The 18,205-nt window shown below is 36.7% G+C and overlaps 1 protein-coding gene across 1 annotated transcript in view; it reads left to right on the plus strand.

Moving 5' to 3' along the window:
• clybl (citrate lyase beta like) overlaps positions 1 to 14,210 on the plus strand; it is a 96,638-nt gene extending 82,428 nt beyond the window's left edge. The window contains exons 4-8 of the mRNA XM_052149141.1: positions 530 to 631; positions 1,296 to 1,389; positions 1,706 to 1,873; positions 10,298 to 10,422; positions 11,441 to 14,210. Of these exons, the coding sequence (XP_052005101.1) occupies positions 530 to 631; positions 1,296 to 1,389; positions 1,706 to 1,873; positions 10,298 to 10,422; positions 11,441 to 11,536 (585 nt within the window). The 3' untranslated portion in view covers positions 11,537 to 14,210. The remainder of the gene's footprint in view (positions 1 to 529; positions 632 to 1,295; positions 1,390 to 1,705; positions 1,874 to 10,297; positions 10,423 to 11,440) is intronic.
• The last annotated feature ends 3,995 nt before the right edge of the window (positions 14,211 to 18,205 follow it).

Below are 18,205 nucleotides of genomic sequence, written 5' to 3' on the forward strand. Positions count from 1 at the left end.
AGATTTTGGAATTTGGGCAACCCCACTGGCAGTCCACAGCTAGCTGTGAACTGGTCTGTTGGAATAAATCAGAATCTTTGGTCTTCAAAGAACCATACTTCATTTTAAAGCCTCCATACGTAAGCTCAAATATTAGCAGGAAAAATTAATAGTGCCGGGAAGTGTCGTATAACACGTTGCAAGTCTCACAAGTCTGTCTGCCGGGGGAAGTGGAGGCTCTGCATAAAACTGAAACCAAATGCACTACCAGACAGCTCAGATCTCCTCTCTTCCCTTTTTATATTCAGTGTTTGTTGCTTTGTAAATACAGACAGGAACCTGTAGTATTCCTCGAGGGCCATGTGAAACAGGAGTTGTCCAAAGACTGTGTGAATCCTATCAAGTTTTTGAAGCAATATCTTTATTTTTTCTCCAAAAGTCAGAAGTTTTTGAATTTATTAAAAATAGGGTTTTTTAATATGCTGTCTGTTTACATGTGATTAAAGTGTTGTTGTTGTTTAATGCTCTTTTGTGTGTGTGTCGTCTTCAGTTTGTTGACAGGTTTGAGCAGTACTTAAAAGGCAGAGAGCTAAAAGAACCCATCCGCTTGGTCACCTTTGTGGAAACTGCTGTGGGTTTGCTCAATTTTAAGGTAAATAACAGCCCTGCAAATCTCATATATCATCACATCTCAAAGAATTCTCAATCTCTTTGGAATTATAAAATCTGTAAATGCCCCCTTTCATGTAACCTAGAAAGAAATGGACATGTTTTTTGTCCGCTAATAAAATATGCAGTTCTTTTTTCTTTTGATTATTTTCTTTTCCTCCACCCCTCCCCCAAACCCTCTGTTGTGCTGGCTAGACAGAATCACAGAGCTGAGACAGGGAAATATTGCAGAGTCACAGCAAGAAGTGAAATTAATTTGGAACCCAACAAAAGCATTCTCCAAATTCCATCTGCTCCATGCCTGACACAGTCATATCACATTCCAGACTTTCTCTCACCAATCTTTGTTCTGGGGTTAGTTTCATCCTTGGAGGGTCTTCATAGATTTCTAGATTTCACGGTCCATGGGATAGAGATGTGGCAGGCCATTTAATTTGTGTGTGTGTGACTTTGCAGGTGTGTCTTTTTCTTTTTATTATCTGATCAGTTTCCATTTCTTGACACTATTTGAGGAACAGAGGCATGGACAGTGATAAAGGGAGTTTGAGGAAAAATTAGAGCCATCTGACTGAGTGATTTGATTGAGTGCCAGAGAACACACATGTACACACACTCACACAGCTCGTTATTTTCTCTTTCTCTTGAAGGCAGTGTGTGAAGTACTTCGAGATCTTGGGCCAAAGGCAGGTTTTCATCATGATGGAGTTGTCTTTGGATCAGATGACTTCTGTGCCAGCATAGGTCTGCTGTCTCTACGTTTATGTGTATCTTAATTTTGCACCATTTAATAAGCCTTTATTTTATTTTAATGACAGTACACCAAATGTTCTTAGATGGTAAATTTTTTTTTAATCTCCTAATAAGCTCATATATAGCATGCAATTTGGAATTGTTTTCAATAATATATTGTGTTTAAGATTATCCCTTGAAAAGGTTTTTATTTAATGTTTTGTGTTTATATCGGTTTATATATATATATATATATATATATATATATATATATATATATATATATATATATATATATATATTTGTTTTCTGTCTCTTCCAAATGTAGGTGCCACACGCACCAAAGATGCTAAAGAACTCCTCTATGCACGGCAGAAAGTGGTGGTCACCACCAAAGCATTCGGCCTCCAGGCAATCGACCTTGTTTACATCGACTATAAGGATGTGGAAGGACTGAGGCAGCAGGCCAGAGAAGGCGCGCTCATGGGCTTCACTGGTATGCTGACTGCTATGGTCACTTTGATTTTGATTTTCTGTCCACTCACTGTATGTTATAGTATTCTGGCCTGGTCTTTCTTACCCAAACGCACACACACACACATACACACACTTGATCACACACTGGAATAATGTACAGGTTTTGCTGTTTAGGAAGGAAATTGGTACTTTGGTGAATTAAAGTAGCATTTAACTGATTACAAAGTAAAGTCAGGACATTACTGATGTAAAAAAAAACAGCACCATTACTATTTGAAAAAAAGTGATTTTTGATCAAACCTAGACAGGCTCTATTTCCAGCAGCCATCACTCCAACACATTATCATTGAGAAAACATGCTAAATTGCTAATTTGGTAACTTGTCTTAAGGTCAATATTAGTTCAAAAATGGCAAAAAAAGAAACTGCTTTCTCTAGAAACCCGTCAGTCAGTCATTGTTTTGAGGAATGAAAAAAATGACGATTTCATACAAAGCTGTACACTACAGTTTTCAAAGACAAAGAACAACTGGCTTTAACAAGAACAGAAAGAGATGTGGAAAGCCAGATGTACAACTAAACAAGAGCATAAGTACATCAGCGTCTCCAGTTTGAGATACAGACACCTAACATGTCCTCAGCTGACAGCTTCATTGAATTCTACCTGCTCAACACCCGTTTCATGTACAACAGTACAGAGAAGACTCAGAAGTACAGGCCTTAGAAGAATTGCAAAGAAAAAGCCACTTTTGAAACAGAAAAACAAAAAGAAAAGGTTGGAGTGGACACAGATATTTGGAAAAGAGTGTTACGGATCTTAAACCTATTGAGCCTTTGTGGGATCAACTAGACTGTAAGGTGTATGAGAAGTGCCCGACAAGACCATTGGCAAGTGCTACCGGAAGCATGTGGTGAAATGTGTCTGGACGAACTGACAGCTAGAATGCTTACTAGCTGTCAGTTCGGTCCAGACATATTTCACCACACGCTCCGTAGCACTTGCCAATTGTCTTGTATGTATTTATATATACATATATATATATATATATATATATATATATATATATATATATATATACATATATATATATATATACACATATATATATATATGTATGTATTTATATATACATATATATATATATACACAAGCCATATATATATATCTGCAAAGCTGTCATTGCTGCACATGGAGGATTTTAAAGTCCTTGAAGTAGTTTAAGAAGTTCTGAAATGTTTTTTGTTTGTTTTGTTTTTTTTTTTTCAAATTGTAAAAGTAATTTTTCACGTTGTTAATGTTCTGACTATACAGTGTGATCAGTTGAATCCCACTTTGCTGAATAAAAGTACCAATTTCTTTCCATAAGAGCAAAATCTGTACATTATTCCAAACTTTTGGCCTCAAGTGTGTATATACAGTATATATACTCAGTAAAAAAAGAAACATCCTCTCACTTTCAACTGCTTTTATTTTCAGCATCTTAACGTGTGTAAATATTTGTATTAACATACAAATATTCAACAACTAAAACATAAACTGAACAAGTTTCACAGACCTATGGAATTTTGTATCCCTGAACAAAGGGGTAACAGTCAGTATCTGGTGTGGCCACCAACAGCATTAAGTACTCATGTGGTACCCTGCAGAAAGGGTACCACATGAGGGAGGAGGATGTCTTCCCTGTAATGCACAGCATTGAAATTGCTTGCAATGACAACAAGCTCAGTTCGATGATGCTGTAACACACCACCTCAGACCATGACGGACCCTCCACCTCTAAATCGATCCTGCTCCAGAGTTCAGGCCTCAGTGTAACGCTCATTCCTTCGACGATAAACTCAAATCATGCCATCACCCCTGGTGAGACAAAAACGTGACTCGTCAGTAAAGAGCACTTTTTGCCAGTCCTGTCTGGTCCAGAAAATGTGGGTTTGTGCCCATAGGCGACGTTGTTGCCGGTGATGTCTGGTAAGGACCAGCCTTGCAACAGGTCTACAAACAGGTCTCCTCAGTCCAGCCTCTCTCAGCTTATTGCAGACAGTCTGAGCAGTGAGCACTGATGGGGGGGATTGTGCATTCCTAGTGTAACTCGGCAGTTGTTGTTGCCATCCTGTACCTGTCCCACAAGTGTGATATTCAGATGTACTGATCCTGTACAGGTGTTGTTACACGTGGTCTACCACTGCAAGGACGATCAGCTGTCCTTCCTGTCTCCCTGTAGCACTCTCTTAGGCGTCTCATAGTATGGATATTACAATTTATTGCCCTGGCCACATCTGCAGTCCTCGTGCCTCCATGCAGCATGCTTGAAGCACATTCACGCTGATGAGCAGGGACCCTGGGCATCTTTCTTTTGGTGTTTTTCAGAGTCAGTAAGTGTCCTAAGTTTTATAACTGTGACCTTAATTGCCTACCATCTGTAAGCCATTAGTGTCTTAACGACCATTCCACAGGTGCATGTTCATTAATTGTTTATGGTTCATTGAACAAACATGGAAAATATTTTTTAAACCCTTTACAATAAAGATCTGAAAAGTTATTTGGATTTTTACAAAATTATATTTAAAATACAGTGTTCTGAAAAAGAGACATTTCTTTTTTTTGATGAGTTTATATATATATATATATATATAATATATATATATATATATATATATATATATATATATATGTATATATATATAACATGCACTATAATATCATGCATATATGCATATGCAGAACAAAATGCCCCTTACCAGTGCAAAACCATTAAGAGAACCTGTGATTGATGTCATAAAATTATTGTCTTAAAATACATGTTATAATCGATAGCATAGCACATTATCTGTTGCCATAGCTTAACTTGTAATGAACCCTCAATATTATTTTAAATATCTCACAGAAATTCTGAAAGTGGAAACTTTTACCACACCTGTTAAAATAAATTTGTTTTAATAGTCTATTTAAGGGTTTTTGAAAACCAGAAAATTTGTGTATAAAATGTTTTATTTGTCATTAACCATTTTGCACTAGAAATAAATTAAGTTACTGCTGCATTTATTCAAATAAAGTAAAACAAATTTGTTTTTATTTTTTTTTATTTTTGTCTGTACGCATGCGTGCATCTCTCTGTATTTGTCAGTGTGTATGTGTTATTTGTGAGTGTGTGTGGGAGATCGAGGTATGTCCGCAGCTCAGCGCTTTGTGGGTTTGTAGCTAGGCAACGTGTGTGTGTGTGTGTGTGTGTGTGTGTGTGTGTGTGTGTGTGTGTGTGTGTGTGTGTGTGTGTGTGTGTGTGTGTGTGTGTGTGTGTGTGTGTGTGGAGAGTCCTGGTGAGGGGTAACTGGCCACAGGAGGCCAGACACAGCCCACTCTGAGCCTCCGCTAATGAATATGTAATTGCTGTTTGCAGTATACACACTGTTCTCCCTGCACATCTCTGTATACACTAGCACTGCCATTCCTCCAAAACACAGCAGTCCACTGCTCAAGATTTCACTTTTTTCCCCTCATTTCTGTGTTTTTAATTCCTCATTATTAGTCAATTTTAAAGTCTTTTTTACATTTTTATTAATATATTTTAACCTGGATTTTGTCATGAAATTTGCCAGAAAGGTGGCAGATACAAATAAATAAATAAATAAAAATAAAAAAAACTTATAAACAGATAATTCTTTATTATTCACATCTAATATGTGTGTGATTTAAAAAATAAAAACAACATTTATTATCATTTAAGGATATAGGCTTAAGAAATTAATACAATTGCAACTCTTGCAACTTTTCATACAGAAAATATTTTAAGTATTGTTCATAATTAGCAACCCCTTGTACTGCTGTAACCATGCTTTTCTCCAACATACAGTAAAGTTATTGTTGCTACTTTTAAAATCATGATAAATTAATGAGGAATCTTCTTTAAACAGTGTAGAAACTTTCAGAATCTTTCTGACAATTTATTATAATTTTTTTTTATGACAGTGTTCGCTAATACCATGATTTTGTTGTAGAACTATAACTATAGTAGCTCATGAGTAGGAAACATGAGTAGGTTAACATGAGCCAACCCATTTATTTACTTTTTATTATTATTATTCTTATTATTATTATTATTATTATTATTTTGGTTGTGGTGTCCCAGGAAATCTATTGGGTGCCACTGAAATGGCATTTGCTTTTTTTGCTTTTTTTGCTTTTTTTGCTTTTTTTTTTTTTTTTCCTGGTGGCCAGCCTGCAGGTTGATCGTTCCATGTTGCAACACATCATCAGTGTGCTCTGTTCAGCAGCCTGTCATTAGGCAGGTGGGGTCGGATTTGATGACTCTCTTCTGCCTCTCGTGCAATTGGAGCGTCTCCTCATGTTGTATGCACTGAGCTCACCGCCGCACCGTTTACAACTGCTAGTCTGAGGTCCCTGAGTGGGGAAGCCTACAGAAATACTGTTAACAGTTTAAACCCTTGGTGTGAAGTGTGTGTGTGTGTGTGTGTGTGTGTGTGTGTGTGTGTGTGTGTGTGTGTGTGTGTGTGTGTGTGTGTGTGTGTGTGTGTGTGTGTCCGTAGGATTGAATTGCATGCAGACAAATGTGGTTTGGATTTAGGATGTTATGGCAACGCAGTATAAAAGTGTAAACCAACCACACTTGAATATATTTATGCTTTTTTTTTTTTAATCAGAAATGAGTGTCTTTGCATTTAATTTTTCTAATTTTATTGTTTTGATATTATTTCCAACAGAAAATGTTCTTCACTGAGGTCTTTGGAATTGCATGGAAAACTAAATTAAAATCAGACATTTATTTTTTTTATTTACAGTGAATTGCATACATGATTTGTTTTCTAAAGTAAACATACTCCATTGAAAATAATAATATAGCAAAAGTTTACAATGATACATTTTTTAACAACAGATACACAGATTTAATCTGGTACAAAACTTAAAGCCAAAACATTACAAATTAACATCACAAGCTTCACCATGTATTTTATAATCTTCTATATGTATACTGCACATGTTGTGTCTTTATTTATTTGCCCCTGAACTCCCCACTTGTGAATTGGCCTTGGGCCGTCTTTAAGAGCATTGTGTCTTAAGAATGGTTTTAGTTGTGGCTCATCATGAAATTAAAGAACTCAAGAAAATAAAAAGATACCACAAAATATTATTGTTAATACAAATCCCTGTATATTAAGTATTAATATATAAGCTTTTCCTATTTCCTTTTTAAACATTTATTTTTCATTGAATTTACAGCTCTGTCAGTTTAGGACTATTTGAGTATAACAAACTCTATCATGTTGCTACATTGTAAAAAAAAAAAAAAAAAAACTAATCATATTTGTCTTTTCTGTTGTTGTTGTTGTTGTTGTTATGCCTTTCATAGATTCTGTCACTCTAAATGACATTTTGAGAATCATCTTACAGGGGGCACTCTGCTAAATGGTAATGAGCCAACCAGACATATCCAAACCAGATGGCACCCCGTGATTGGCTGATTTGCTTTGGGGAGCGTTAATGATGCACTGTGGCAGGCGAATAGCAATGTACCATAAGGGTTTTCCACGCCCCTTTGCTCACTCTGTCACTAGCTGGCTCAGAACAGATATCTCCTGACAGGTGGCAGTCTAGGGAAGGGGGCATATTTTGTTGATGTGAGGGAACGACCCCCTGCCAGTGTTTTCTGGGATGGGCATCACAAACACGGACCTTGAGCCTCCGCTTTAGGGTGTTGATCCTACAGGCCGAAAATAAGGCTAAAAAAGAATATGCAGTCATCAAGCTTGTTTGGTTTATTTACATAGCAGTGCATGCCTAGCTGCCATTAGTAAACCAGAGCATTTACCTGATGCCTTATTCACTTTCAATTGTTACATTTTATAGTCAGAATTTGTTGTATCATGCAGTACTTACCTTTGACATTGTGTTAAAGATGCAAAAAGTAACACCTGTGGTATTGTAGGGCTGTTTTAACATTTGACTGGCATTATGCTGCAATATGTAACATTGTGTGCTGAATTATGTGGGAACTGAAATAACACAGGCTGTTTCAGAGGGGTTAACCAAGATGAGATTTACAGATGGCGCTAATGGTTTACGCATGTATTCAATTCTGGTCATACCAGCCATCTACCTTTCCATATTTCCTTTATTTCTGGGACATTCTAAAGCGAAATGTGATGCTGTTATATCTTAAATTAATCTTTATAACCCAAAAGTGTGAGCTGGGAACATGTTCCAGATTATCTGGGTGCAATATGTTATTTTTGAGGATAAGGTTCCTGCCGCCTTGACCGTAATCTGTTTTAGCTTCTTAGTGGATGCTTCAAAGTAGGGAGGAAAGGCAAGATGTTTATTTGGAAATGGCCTCCAGATTTAATGGAACAATTGTAACTTAGTTTATAGAACGTTTTATACCAAACATGAGATGGAAACCATTTATAGTTGATCTAAAGGCATGCAGGTTGAATGAAGGATCTGTTTTGCCCACAGAAGCATACGTAGTACATGGATGGATGTCTCACTTCACATAATGGATGATTTCATGGTCATCTGTTGTTGTCGCCTCCAATTTTTCACCCCAGCGTTGGGTTATTAACACACATAGCTGAGCTTATGAGAGATAGCAGTTGCTGCTGTATGATATCTATGTCTAAATTATGTGTGCACTTTTTTTATGGAGTGTTGGCACTGAGGTTGCTGTGTGTGTGTGAGTGTGGCTCTCACTCAGTGCTGTAATATAAGCTGCAAGTGATGTCTCACAGAGGCTGCCTCAGATTGGAGTGTAACTAAGCGTACAGTAAAGTTTCAGAGATCAGCAGGGTACAAGGCAAAAATCGGGATGACACCCATAATTCATACCATCCTCTGTCCCTGCTGTGTCCCTTAAATTAACTCCTGGTCAGGGAGCGGTCTACAGAAAGAGGAGCCAGAACCCACCAATGCCTTCGCATCTGCTTACCAAAGCCCTTTAAACTTGCAGGAATAATCCTACATGACTTTTCTATTTTTACAGAATTCAGTAATTTCCTGAGGTATTGTGTTATAGTAGTCTATATAGTGTAAGTTATATGCCTAAATAAATTAAAAGTGCTTTTGACAAAATGTCCTATTTTTAAAATGATGTAGACTCGTTATCTTCAGTCAAATAAGAAGCTATTTTACTTGACATTTTATTTTCCACATTAAGCTTACATGACCAAACTTGTACTAGCCCTCACCCCCCAACTTCGCATTGATAGGTGAAATTGCCTGAAAATAATTTTTTGGCAATTACACTGATTGCAATGATATTGGTTACTGAAAGTTGCTGTATTGGCCAGTGAACATAAACTATTGTATCAAATGTATGCATGGTTCTAGACTCGTGGTCCAAGACTCTGGATCTTTACGCATTCATTCAACTCAGGCATCTCATCCAGTCACAATCCAGCCTCTGCTTTATAAACTCCACACAGCTGTCTTTCATCGCTCATGTGCCTCCATTGTTTTCACCTCCCTCAACCCCATTACCACCAGTTTACCACCAGTTTAGGTCCCGTCCTGCCATAGTGGTAACTCCTCTCCTACTGTCAACGCTTTCTGGCAGGATTTTGGTGGTTAAGTATCTGAGCACTGAACTGAAGGATGGTGCTTATGCCAAATGAACTAAATCTCTCTACATTTGGATTAATTCCAATCTTCAGAGTCTTTCTGATAGAACTTATTATATACTGTTAACAAAAATGTTTTAAGATGTTATAATGGATGAAGGACCTTAGAGGCCCCTGCTCTTCACTGACTGTCGAGAACAGTACGTTTACAGACACAGTAATAGGCCTGATCGAGCTACAGCTGGTTTTTGCATAGTCAAGCCATAGTCTCCATCTGTCTCTCTCAAGTATATGGAACTATGCATAATCGAATATTGAAAGGTAAGATGTCAAATACAGCGTTTTAGATCACCTGTTTTTCAGGGCATGTGTGCGCACAACGTCGAGGTCAACTTTTGTCCAATTAAAATGTATACATACTGGATGAAGCTGAGCTAAAATCACATTATTTATCAGTTTGCACTTTAAAAGTTTTATTTCTCTCAGATTAAAACAATATTGTTATATGTAAATGCTAGTTGGATAGACAGATTGACAGATTGGATAGACTGTTGCTCTGCCTGACTACACAAAAACCTGCTGGAGTGTGATTTTAATTGTGCATGTAAACCTAATGTAGGTCTTTTAGTCTGTTTTCTTGCAAAAAAAAAAAAAAAAAGCATTTAAAAAAAAAAACGATTTCTTCTTGTAGTCTGACTGTAATGCATGTAAACATACCAAATGTTGCACACCCCGGTGTTCCCCCCCCCTAATGACAGCAGTTTCGGTTTAAATATATTGTGGCCTGAAAGTGATATATTAAATACATTTGTTTATTTCTAAATGTGTTGAAAGAGATCAATTTTGTTTGATTGCTGTGCTTGCTTGCTTTTCAGGAAAACAAGTGATCCACCCCAGCCAGATCAAGGCTGTTCAAGAGGAATTTACCCCCAGTCCGGAAAGAATCAAGTGGGCCATGGAGCTGATCGCTGCATTCGAGGATCATCAAAAGTTGGGAAAGGTGGATATTCCAGAGCTTCCAAACAGATCTATAATATTTTCCAATGTGACGTAGCATCAAGATGTCCTCCTCGAAGCATTCTGTTCTGTAGCTTTTCAGCTTTTGTCTGAGGAAAGCAAATGAGGTGTCAAATATTGTAGTTCCTAATTTAGTGCATCATTGTGTCCTGTGTTTTCTGCTCGGTAGGGCTGCACGTGTCTGAGATGTGCTGGTGATTTACAATCTGCCAGTAATTCTTAGGCTAAGGATGGCCTGGGGGTGCGTCAGTGATATACACCCTGTTCAGCTCTTTGCTTGCTATCCAAGATTCCAGGGCACAGTTACTTGATTTAATTGTGCTTTCCCATAGTTTTTCAGTGCCCTCTTTAATCTCCTTGTAGATTTGTAACAGACAATGTTTGCAAAATGCCCACCTGGGGCTTTTCTGCCTGTCAACATGACATTTTTTGGACGCTATCAACATTAACAAATTTAATTACATTTATGGTACAGCTTAACTGAAGATTTATATTCTTTGAATGATATGCAGATGCATACATTTAATTATTGTAACTCTTTCTTGATGAGAGGTTATGACTGGTAGGCTGATTTAAATATCTGGCTCAGTCTAGTGGCATAATGAATAGGAGCATTTTTTCACCCATGCTGTAATAAAGGCATCTTATTTTAATAAAAAGCATTTCCCAATTCTTAACCAACTTGAATACAACACAACTTGCTCTTAAACTGGAAGCTAACAAGAGGTTATTATCAATCCACTGTATCACAATGGCTGGCCAATTTACACATTAAAAGCTGAAGAGAAAAAAAAAAGCTTTGAAATCCATCCTCTACCTTTTTTGTGACATTTTTATATTTTTATTACATTTTGCAGTTCACTCACTGGAGTCTCTAAAAATCATATGTTGTAGTGTTATATACCCAGTGCTGCAGAAAGTGCAAGGACATAAATACTTTCAGACAATATCTCAAGTGGCTTTTTTTTTTTATTCAACTGGTTTTGTTCTCTTTTCCTTAGGGGGCTTTCACCTTTCACGGCAGTATGATTGACATGCCATCTCTGAAGCAAGCCCAGAACATTGTCACATTGGCTTCAGCTGTTCAGGGGAAGTGAGCTAGTCATCAAAATCTGCACCACGCTGGCCACCAACCATGCCATGCACTTCACATCAACACAGTTGTACCATACAATATGTTCTGTCTTGATTGAAAAGTAATTGAAGTTCCACTTAAGTCATTTTGGTTGTTTTGATTATTTATTTGTTTGTTTGATTTGGGCTGCTGAAATTTATTTTAGTTGCATTACCATTTTATGCATTAGTTTGTGTTTGTGTGTGTGCCAGTGCCCACCCCCTGCCTCTCTTGTGTCAGGACAGACGAATGTCCATGGCAAAGGTTGTGCATGCCCACAGAAAGGGCAAACAAACAGTGCTGCCCTGCCATTGCGCTTCCATTCAGCCTGAAGACTACTCCAGGCCCCTGCACATCAAAGTGCTGTTTGCCAAAAAGCCGGCATGAATTTACTAAAACCAACAGAGAGCAAATGAGTCTGTGTCCATTCTAAATTGCAGGCCTTTGTTTCAGGAGACTCTGTTAGCCAGTCTGTTCTCTAAGAGAAGGCCTGAATGTGTCTGCTGCCTGCCGTAAACTCTAAGCTGACCTGATCAGCGGTGAGGCACACATTTGCAAGCAAACACATACACAAAGTGCTCTGCAGTTTGTCCTTTCTCCTTTATGTAAATATCAGCAGTTTTCCATGCTTTCCTTGGCTTTTTAATCCCGGGAAGTGGGTCCCATCACTCTCGCCAATTTATAAATCACCATGAACTTGCCCAAGCACTAAAAAGACATGCTGTTGTTGTCTATTTTACCCATGTTCAAAACATGCTTTGTCAAGAATGCTTCTTTACAAATAAAGCTCCAGGATGTCTCTTGAGAGCATTGTTGTTTTTTAAGTCACATTTGTTATGAATGCATCTTACAGTACACACGGTTCCCACTCTTTGCTTGTCGTGGCTCCCACGGGCTGATGAGACCTTTGGCAGAAATGACTGGTGGATTTTTCTGGGGTGGGGGATGGTTGATGGTTGATGGTTTCGTTAGTCACTATGGTAATAAAGGCCTTCACAAGCAGGACTTGATATGGAATGATCAATAGAGTCTGTGGTGAGCATCTCGGTCCCAAGCTCTGTGCCAGCCAAAGGACGCAGACATAAAGATAGAAGCTGTGAGCAGCTCAAAGGGCCGGCAGTAAGCTGACGGCCTGGCACCCAGCCCACTCTTCTCTCTCCCATGCTCTCTACCATATGCGCTCATTTAATTTTAATTTTCTTTGGATTCTTCTTTTTTGACTCATGTCAGACAAGCCCCTTTGCTCTCCTAAGCACTTTTTAAACAAGTTTTGAAGACTCTCAATCAGAACTTGAGACAGCAGGATCAATAGGCCAATGCACATAGATGAGAGCGATTAATACAGATCTACTTAGATGCATTGTGGCATATATCTCTGCCAACAGACTAATATATATATATATATATATATATAGGAAAAGGAATATTGGACTAAACACAACACAACCCAGACCCACACAAGAGATCGGAGGATGCTGACCTCTGACTTGGTCACATAAAACTTTCTAAGAAATCAGTTTGATTAGTTGTTTGTTGATTGATATCACTAAACACTAAAGTGGACTTCTGTGTGTCTGCCCCCTCCCCTGAAATGGCTACTTAAGTGGTTCTTCTGCCTTTTCAAAAGCATACAAATGTGTGTGTTTATTGTCTTTACTGTTTGTAACTGAGAAGTGTGATCATTTTGCACCTTATTTTTTATGCAAAGTTAAATTTTATTTGCCAGAAGAATTAATCCTGTATCTGTACACCAAAGTAGTGTTAATTAATTATCTTGAAACTGAACTGCACAGTGAAAGAATTTGGGTGTAAAGGATTTGAGGTCAGTAGAGCTCAGCAAAATGCTACTTCCTCCTATTCTTTGTCATTTTTCATGACATTTCTATTATGCTTCTAACTTGACATAATCTTTTCAGCTCACAAGGCAGAATTATTTAAATACATTTACTATTATTCCCAAAGAGAGTACAATACAATTAACACGAATAGGACCTTACCAAATCTTGACAGCACTCAATTAGGCTTGAAACACAGTCCTGATGGTTGTATGCTGAGATTGCTGTCATAAATTATCTGATATCAACCTAGCAGAGAAAATGCATGTATGCAAAGTGCTTTCAGAGGAAAATTAAAAGGAAACGTTTTACATATTTTTCATTAATCTCAATGGGACCCGTGTGGCAGGGAGGATTTTACTTGCCTAATTTCTCACCAAGGGATCTCCCAATAATTACTTTATTCTTTTACTAAACAATATATGACAAACTCATTTCAACAAAGATGATTTTTCCGCAATAAAACTAATCGTTTACCACAGGGGCATGCAGCAACCATTTTGGAAATAATGTATAATTGAAATGAAATTTAATTTATTTCCAGTGAGGATAATGAGAAAACAATTAACTCTAATGCTTAAAAATGTCTTGGGGTTTTTTCATGTAGGGAATTTCCTAGAATTATATGCAGAGAACATTATAAAATATACTGTATATATTAACCATATACTGAATAGTAACTGAATAATTAACTTCCTAAATAATAACCGTTGATGATAATGATAATAATTTTGTGGCTGAAGGATTATGTATTGCCCAATAGATGCAAAAGGAGTTTCATTCATAGTTGTTCTCATGTTTAAATATAACTACTAAAAAATAAAAAACAAAAATGATTTACAAACTCTTTAAATGGCTGTTCTTTTTGCACATATTTTATTTTATTAAAACCAAATGATTTACACTTTCAAAGGGTAGACTGATCTATTGTTATGATTGTTATTATTATGCCTTATTTCTGCTTTTGATTCATTTTTCTTAATTTTTGCTCAACGTAATGATTTTAAAAGCAAGAGCTCTTCAGACTAGCTACTTTAATGTTTTGAAATGTAGCGTATATTGTGTTGGTATATGATCCAGACACAACAATCAAACTTAGATTGTTGACGGTAGCGTAGTTACATGCATCAGCAAAATGTCAACAAGGTTTTTACAGCTTTAAATGCAAGAGTAATTTATATAAAGACACCAAAAATAGCCTAGTTCTCCTTAATTCGCTTCTCCTAAGCTTTAATTATTTAAATTGGGCCATTATATATATATATATACATATATATATATATATATATATATATATATATATATATATATATATATATATATATATATATATATATATATATATATATATATATATATAATATTTTTTTTTTTTTATTTAAAGTAGGACTAATTATTACATTTTTATATAAACCCATTAGTTGCATTTTTGTAAACGTCTTGGTGGAACACTGATGTTAGCGAAGGATATTTCTCTCTGAATAACCAGAGAGTTTGAGCTGACTCTTTTATTTTAAATGGAGACAGATCAAAGGGCAAACCCCAGTAAACCTTCTCCGGTCTTTGTCTGCGGTTGCTATGGCTTCCAGTCGAGGGGCCGCGTAAATCAGACTCGATACAGTGCGACAAAAAGTCTGATCACTTTTTTCATTTTTAGTCGGCTTGACCCAATATACCCTTTTTAATGTATTTTCTTACCATGAACTTTAATGAATAGCTAATGTCCAACATGATGTTTATTCAGCTGCTGCTGCATAATTGTTTGTCCATAAAGGACTCTCTCTGTCACTCTTGTTTTCATTTATTTGTTTTAAGTTAAAACCAATGAAATGCTGTCTATTGTCCTGATTATTATTATTATTATTATTATTATTACTCTGATCTAATCTGAAATGTGGGCTGTCATTACCTGCTAAATTGAAGTCACGTATTGACATGCATGAGTGCGTTATGAAAATAGTTTGTAACTTTTTAATATTCAAATTTTATTTGAATTATCTTTTTCTTGATAGTCACGTCAGGCCTGTAGAGCACTATGAGCAGATGCATTTTCCACTATACACTGTTCAGTCTTTGGAACAGCCTATGGGTGGATTCCCCAATTACAGGCCCCCCTGCAAATTGACTTTTCCTTCTGTTGTGACAAAATGGTGCAATTGTCGCGTAGCCTCCAGGATAATCAGCGCATCATGGTTTTATGTATATTACAGCGGCTGGCTCATTATCACTCAACTGCTCGTGAATTAGAGAAATTAAAACAATTCCGCGATATCTTTCATGGATGCGATAAAACAGATACGCTTTTGAGTGCTAGTGAGCTTGCTGTGTGTCTTGACTGCTTGGCGCAGCTTGTACTATCTCACCCACTGGTTTTCTGATGAAAGAAGAACAGAACTTTCAGAAGTGTGCCGCCGGATGCTGTCAGAATTAAGGGCACGAAGAGAATGGCTGTTCATAAAGGCGATATTTATTGCTTCTTGGCTGTTAAGACTTCTGCTGTTGAAATCTCCTAGAACGGTGCCGATGCATCCATACAGCAAACGAGAAGAATATATGATCTGTCTGCTCTTATAGGTTGCTGCCTGGTCATATTTGTACCTGCCCATAGTTCTAATGAGGAACAGGTGCACTATGTGGATTAAAGTCAATCCACATTTAATCCAATCCACTTTATCTCTAAAAGAAATCACACAATAAAAAAAGTGTGTTTGGTCACATAAATGCTATATTGTTGTTGTGATTGCCATATCAAACATTTCCCTTGCAAGTCCATAATTTAATGGCATTTCTAACATGCATGATCTAATTTAACGTTCAGTTTGTGCTATTGTAGAGGCCATTGGGCTTTGGCTTTGGCTTTATCTTGGGGTGACCGGCGAGCCACATAGGCCTATACTTTTCCAACTCACCGATTTTACTGTCAGGTACCGAGTCTCCCTTGGACATGTAAACACAACCCCAGCCTCTGGTCGATCACCTTGTCTTGACACATGTTCGCCAGACTATCACCGTGTCTATCTGGTGCTTGGCATTTCACAAGCCATGCAGGAAACGCACACACCTTTGTGTTGACAAGTCTCACTTAAAATAGATTTTTACAATACGGTAAAACGTTAAAATGAACCACATAGATAATACAAATTAATTAATTAATAATGTTAACAAATGTATTAGATGTGATGCTTAATGTTTATTCTAATCGTGTAATTTTAACTCGTATATTTTCACTAATATCATATTTTAATGTAGGCCTACATGAACTGATGTATTTAATCGTGTTATGTTAATAATGATAGTTATGCATAAATGAGACAAGTTGCCGATAAGTCATGAAATAGCCTGAAGTCACAATTGATTTTGATTTCATCACCCCACAACGTTAACAAAGTTAGATTATGGACTGTGCTCATTTTGGCTGGCGATTGGTCAGATGGGACATATAAATATGATCTGTGTTTAGTTTCTGTAATGGTGTGCCGTCACTGAATCACTCCCTCAAAAATTAACCCATTTCCTCGTAAATGTTTAGGCTAATCAGTATATTGTGATTTTATTTTAGCTTTACCAACTATTTGCTTCAAGTTTTTAGTCTGCCATATTATAGAATATATTTGTTCTTTTCGTTTGTTCTCGTTAAACTGCTTGAAAATGAAACTCTTACAATGTATTAGGCCTAAGTTTCCCGTTCGTAAAAAAAATTTGTATTTTATTTTGTGGTCTTTAGGAAAAAATACAAACTGTAATAATAATTTACACGTACAAATAATTATATAGGCCTATAGAGATTTGTTTTTAAACAGTATAACTATTTTTTTTTTCATTGGCCTGTGCTGTTGACAATTTCAGCGTGTGCCTGTGTTTGCACAGTCAAGCTCTTAATTGTAGTTTATGACATCATCTCCGCTAATCCAATTAAACATGTTTGTCCTATAGACCCAGAACTTTGTGAAGAAAGAATACCGCTGTTTAAATAAAGGGCAGCTGACCTTTATGGCTTTGAATTAAACACATTTGTTTTATTGGACTTTCATGTGGCCTTGTTCATTACTTCTGTTGTATTATCTATTTTGGGAAAATAGTCCAATAGTCCAGCCCCAGCAAACCCCCCCCCCCCCTGCATCGTGATCATATTTGTCGGGAAAGTCTGGGACAGTCGCTTATTTTTGTAACCTGCCCTATCCACTCGAAAAACAGGGTGAGAGAGAATAAACTTAGTTGTGATTATGGAAACGCGAAATTTCTTTAAAAGTATCAATTCTCTTTGAGGCGATTTATTTTGTATTTTTTATTTAAGCTAAGTGGAAACTCAATCTTGAATTCGTTCAAATGATTTACTCGCTATAAAAGTTCACGATCAGGTCGAAATTCAAATGTTTGTTAATCAGTATTTCGTTAGCGTTTTTTATATTTACAGACAGGGTAATTCTCTGAAAAATGTTGAACGAAGTTTGTATTTAAAACAAACAATTTATTTGAAAGCGGCATGTCATAGCAGAGCTTGTGTATTATGGAAATTAAATTCGATTAGGAAAAGAAAAACACTTCGACCCAATACAATGCGTCATACGAAATAATGAGTAATGAACTTTGTCTTTATGACACCCTGACTTTATTCGACATAACGGGTTTGTGTACAGCAGCATTTTAGGTCCATATACATTTTTATAAGACTTATTTTGAATGCATACGTAACTTTCTTATTTTATAAATTGGCAACGCTTTCATCTGATTCATGGTGACAGTAGCTTCTTATCTTTATTTGATCATACGAAATCTTATAACCACGTGTCCATTTAAACAATCACTTTAGTGACTTA

Source organism: Xyrauchen texanus, chromosome 18 (genome assembly GCF_025860055.1).
Source record: "Xyrauchen texanus isolate HMW12.3.18 chromosome 18, RBS_HiC_50CHRs, whole genome shotgun sequence".
In the NCBI taxonomy this organism is placed as follows: domain Eukaryota; kingdom Metazoa; phylum Chordata; class Actinopteri; order Cypriniformes; family Catostomidae; genus Xyrauchen; species Xyrauchen texanus.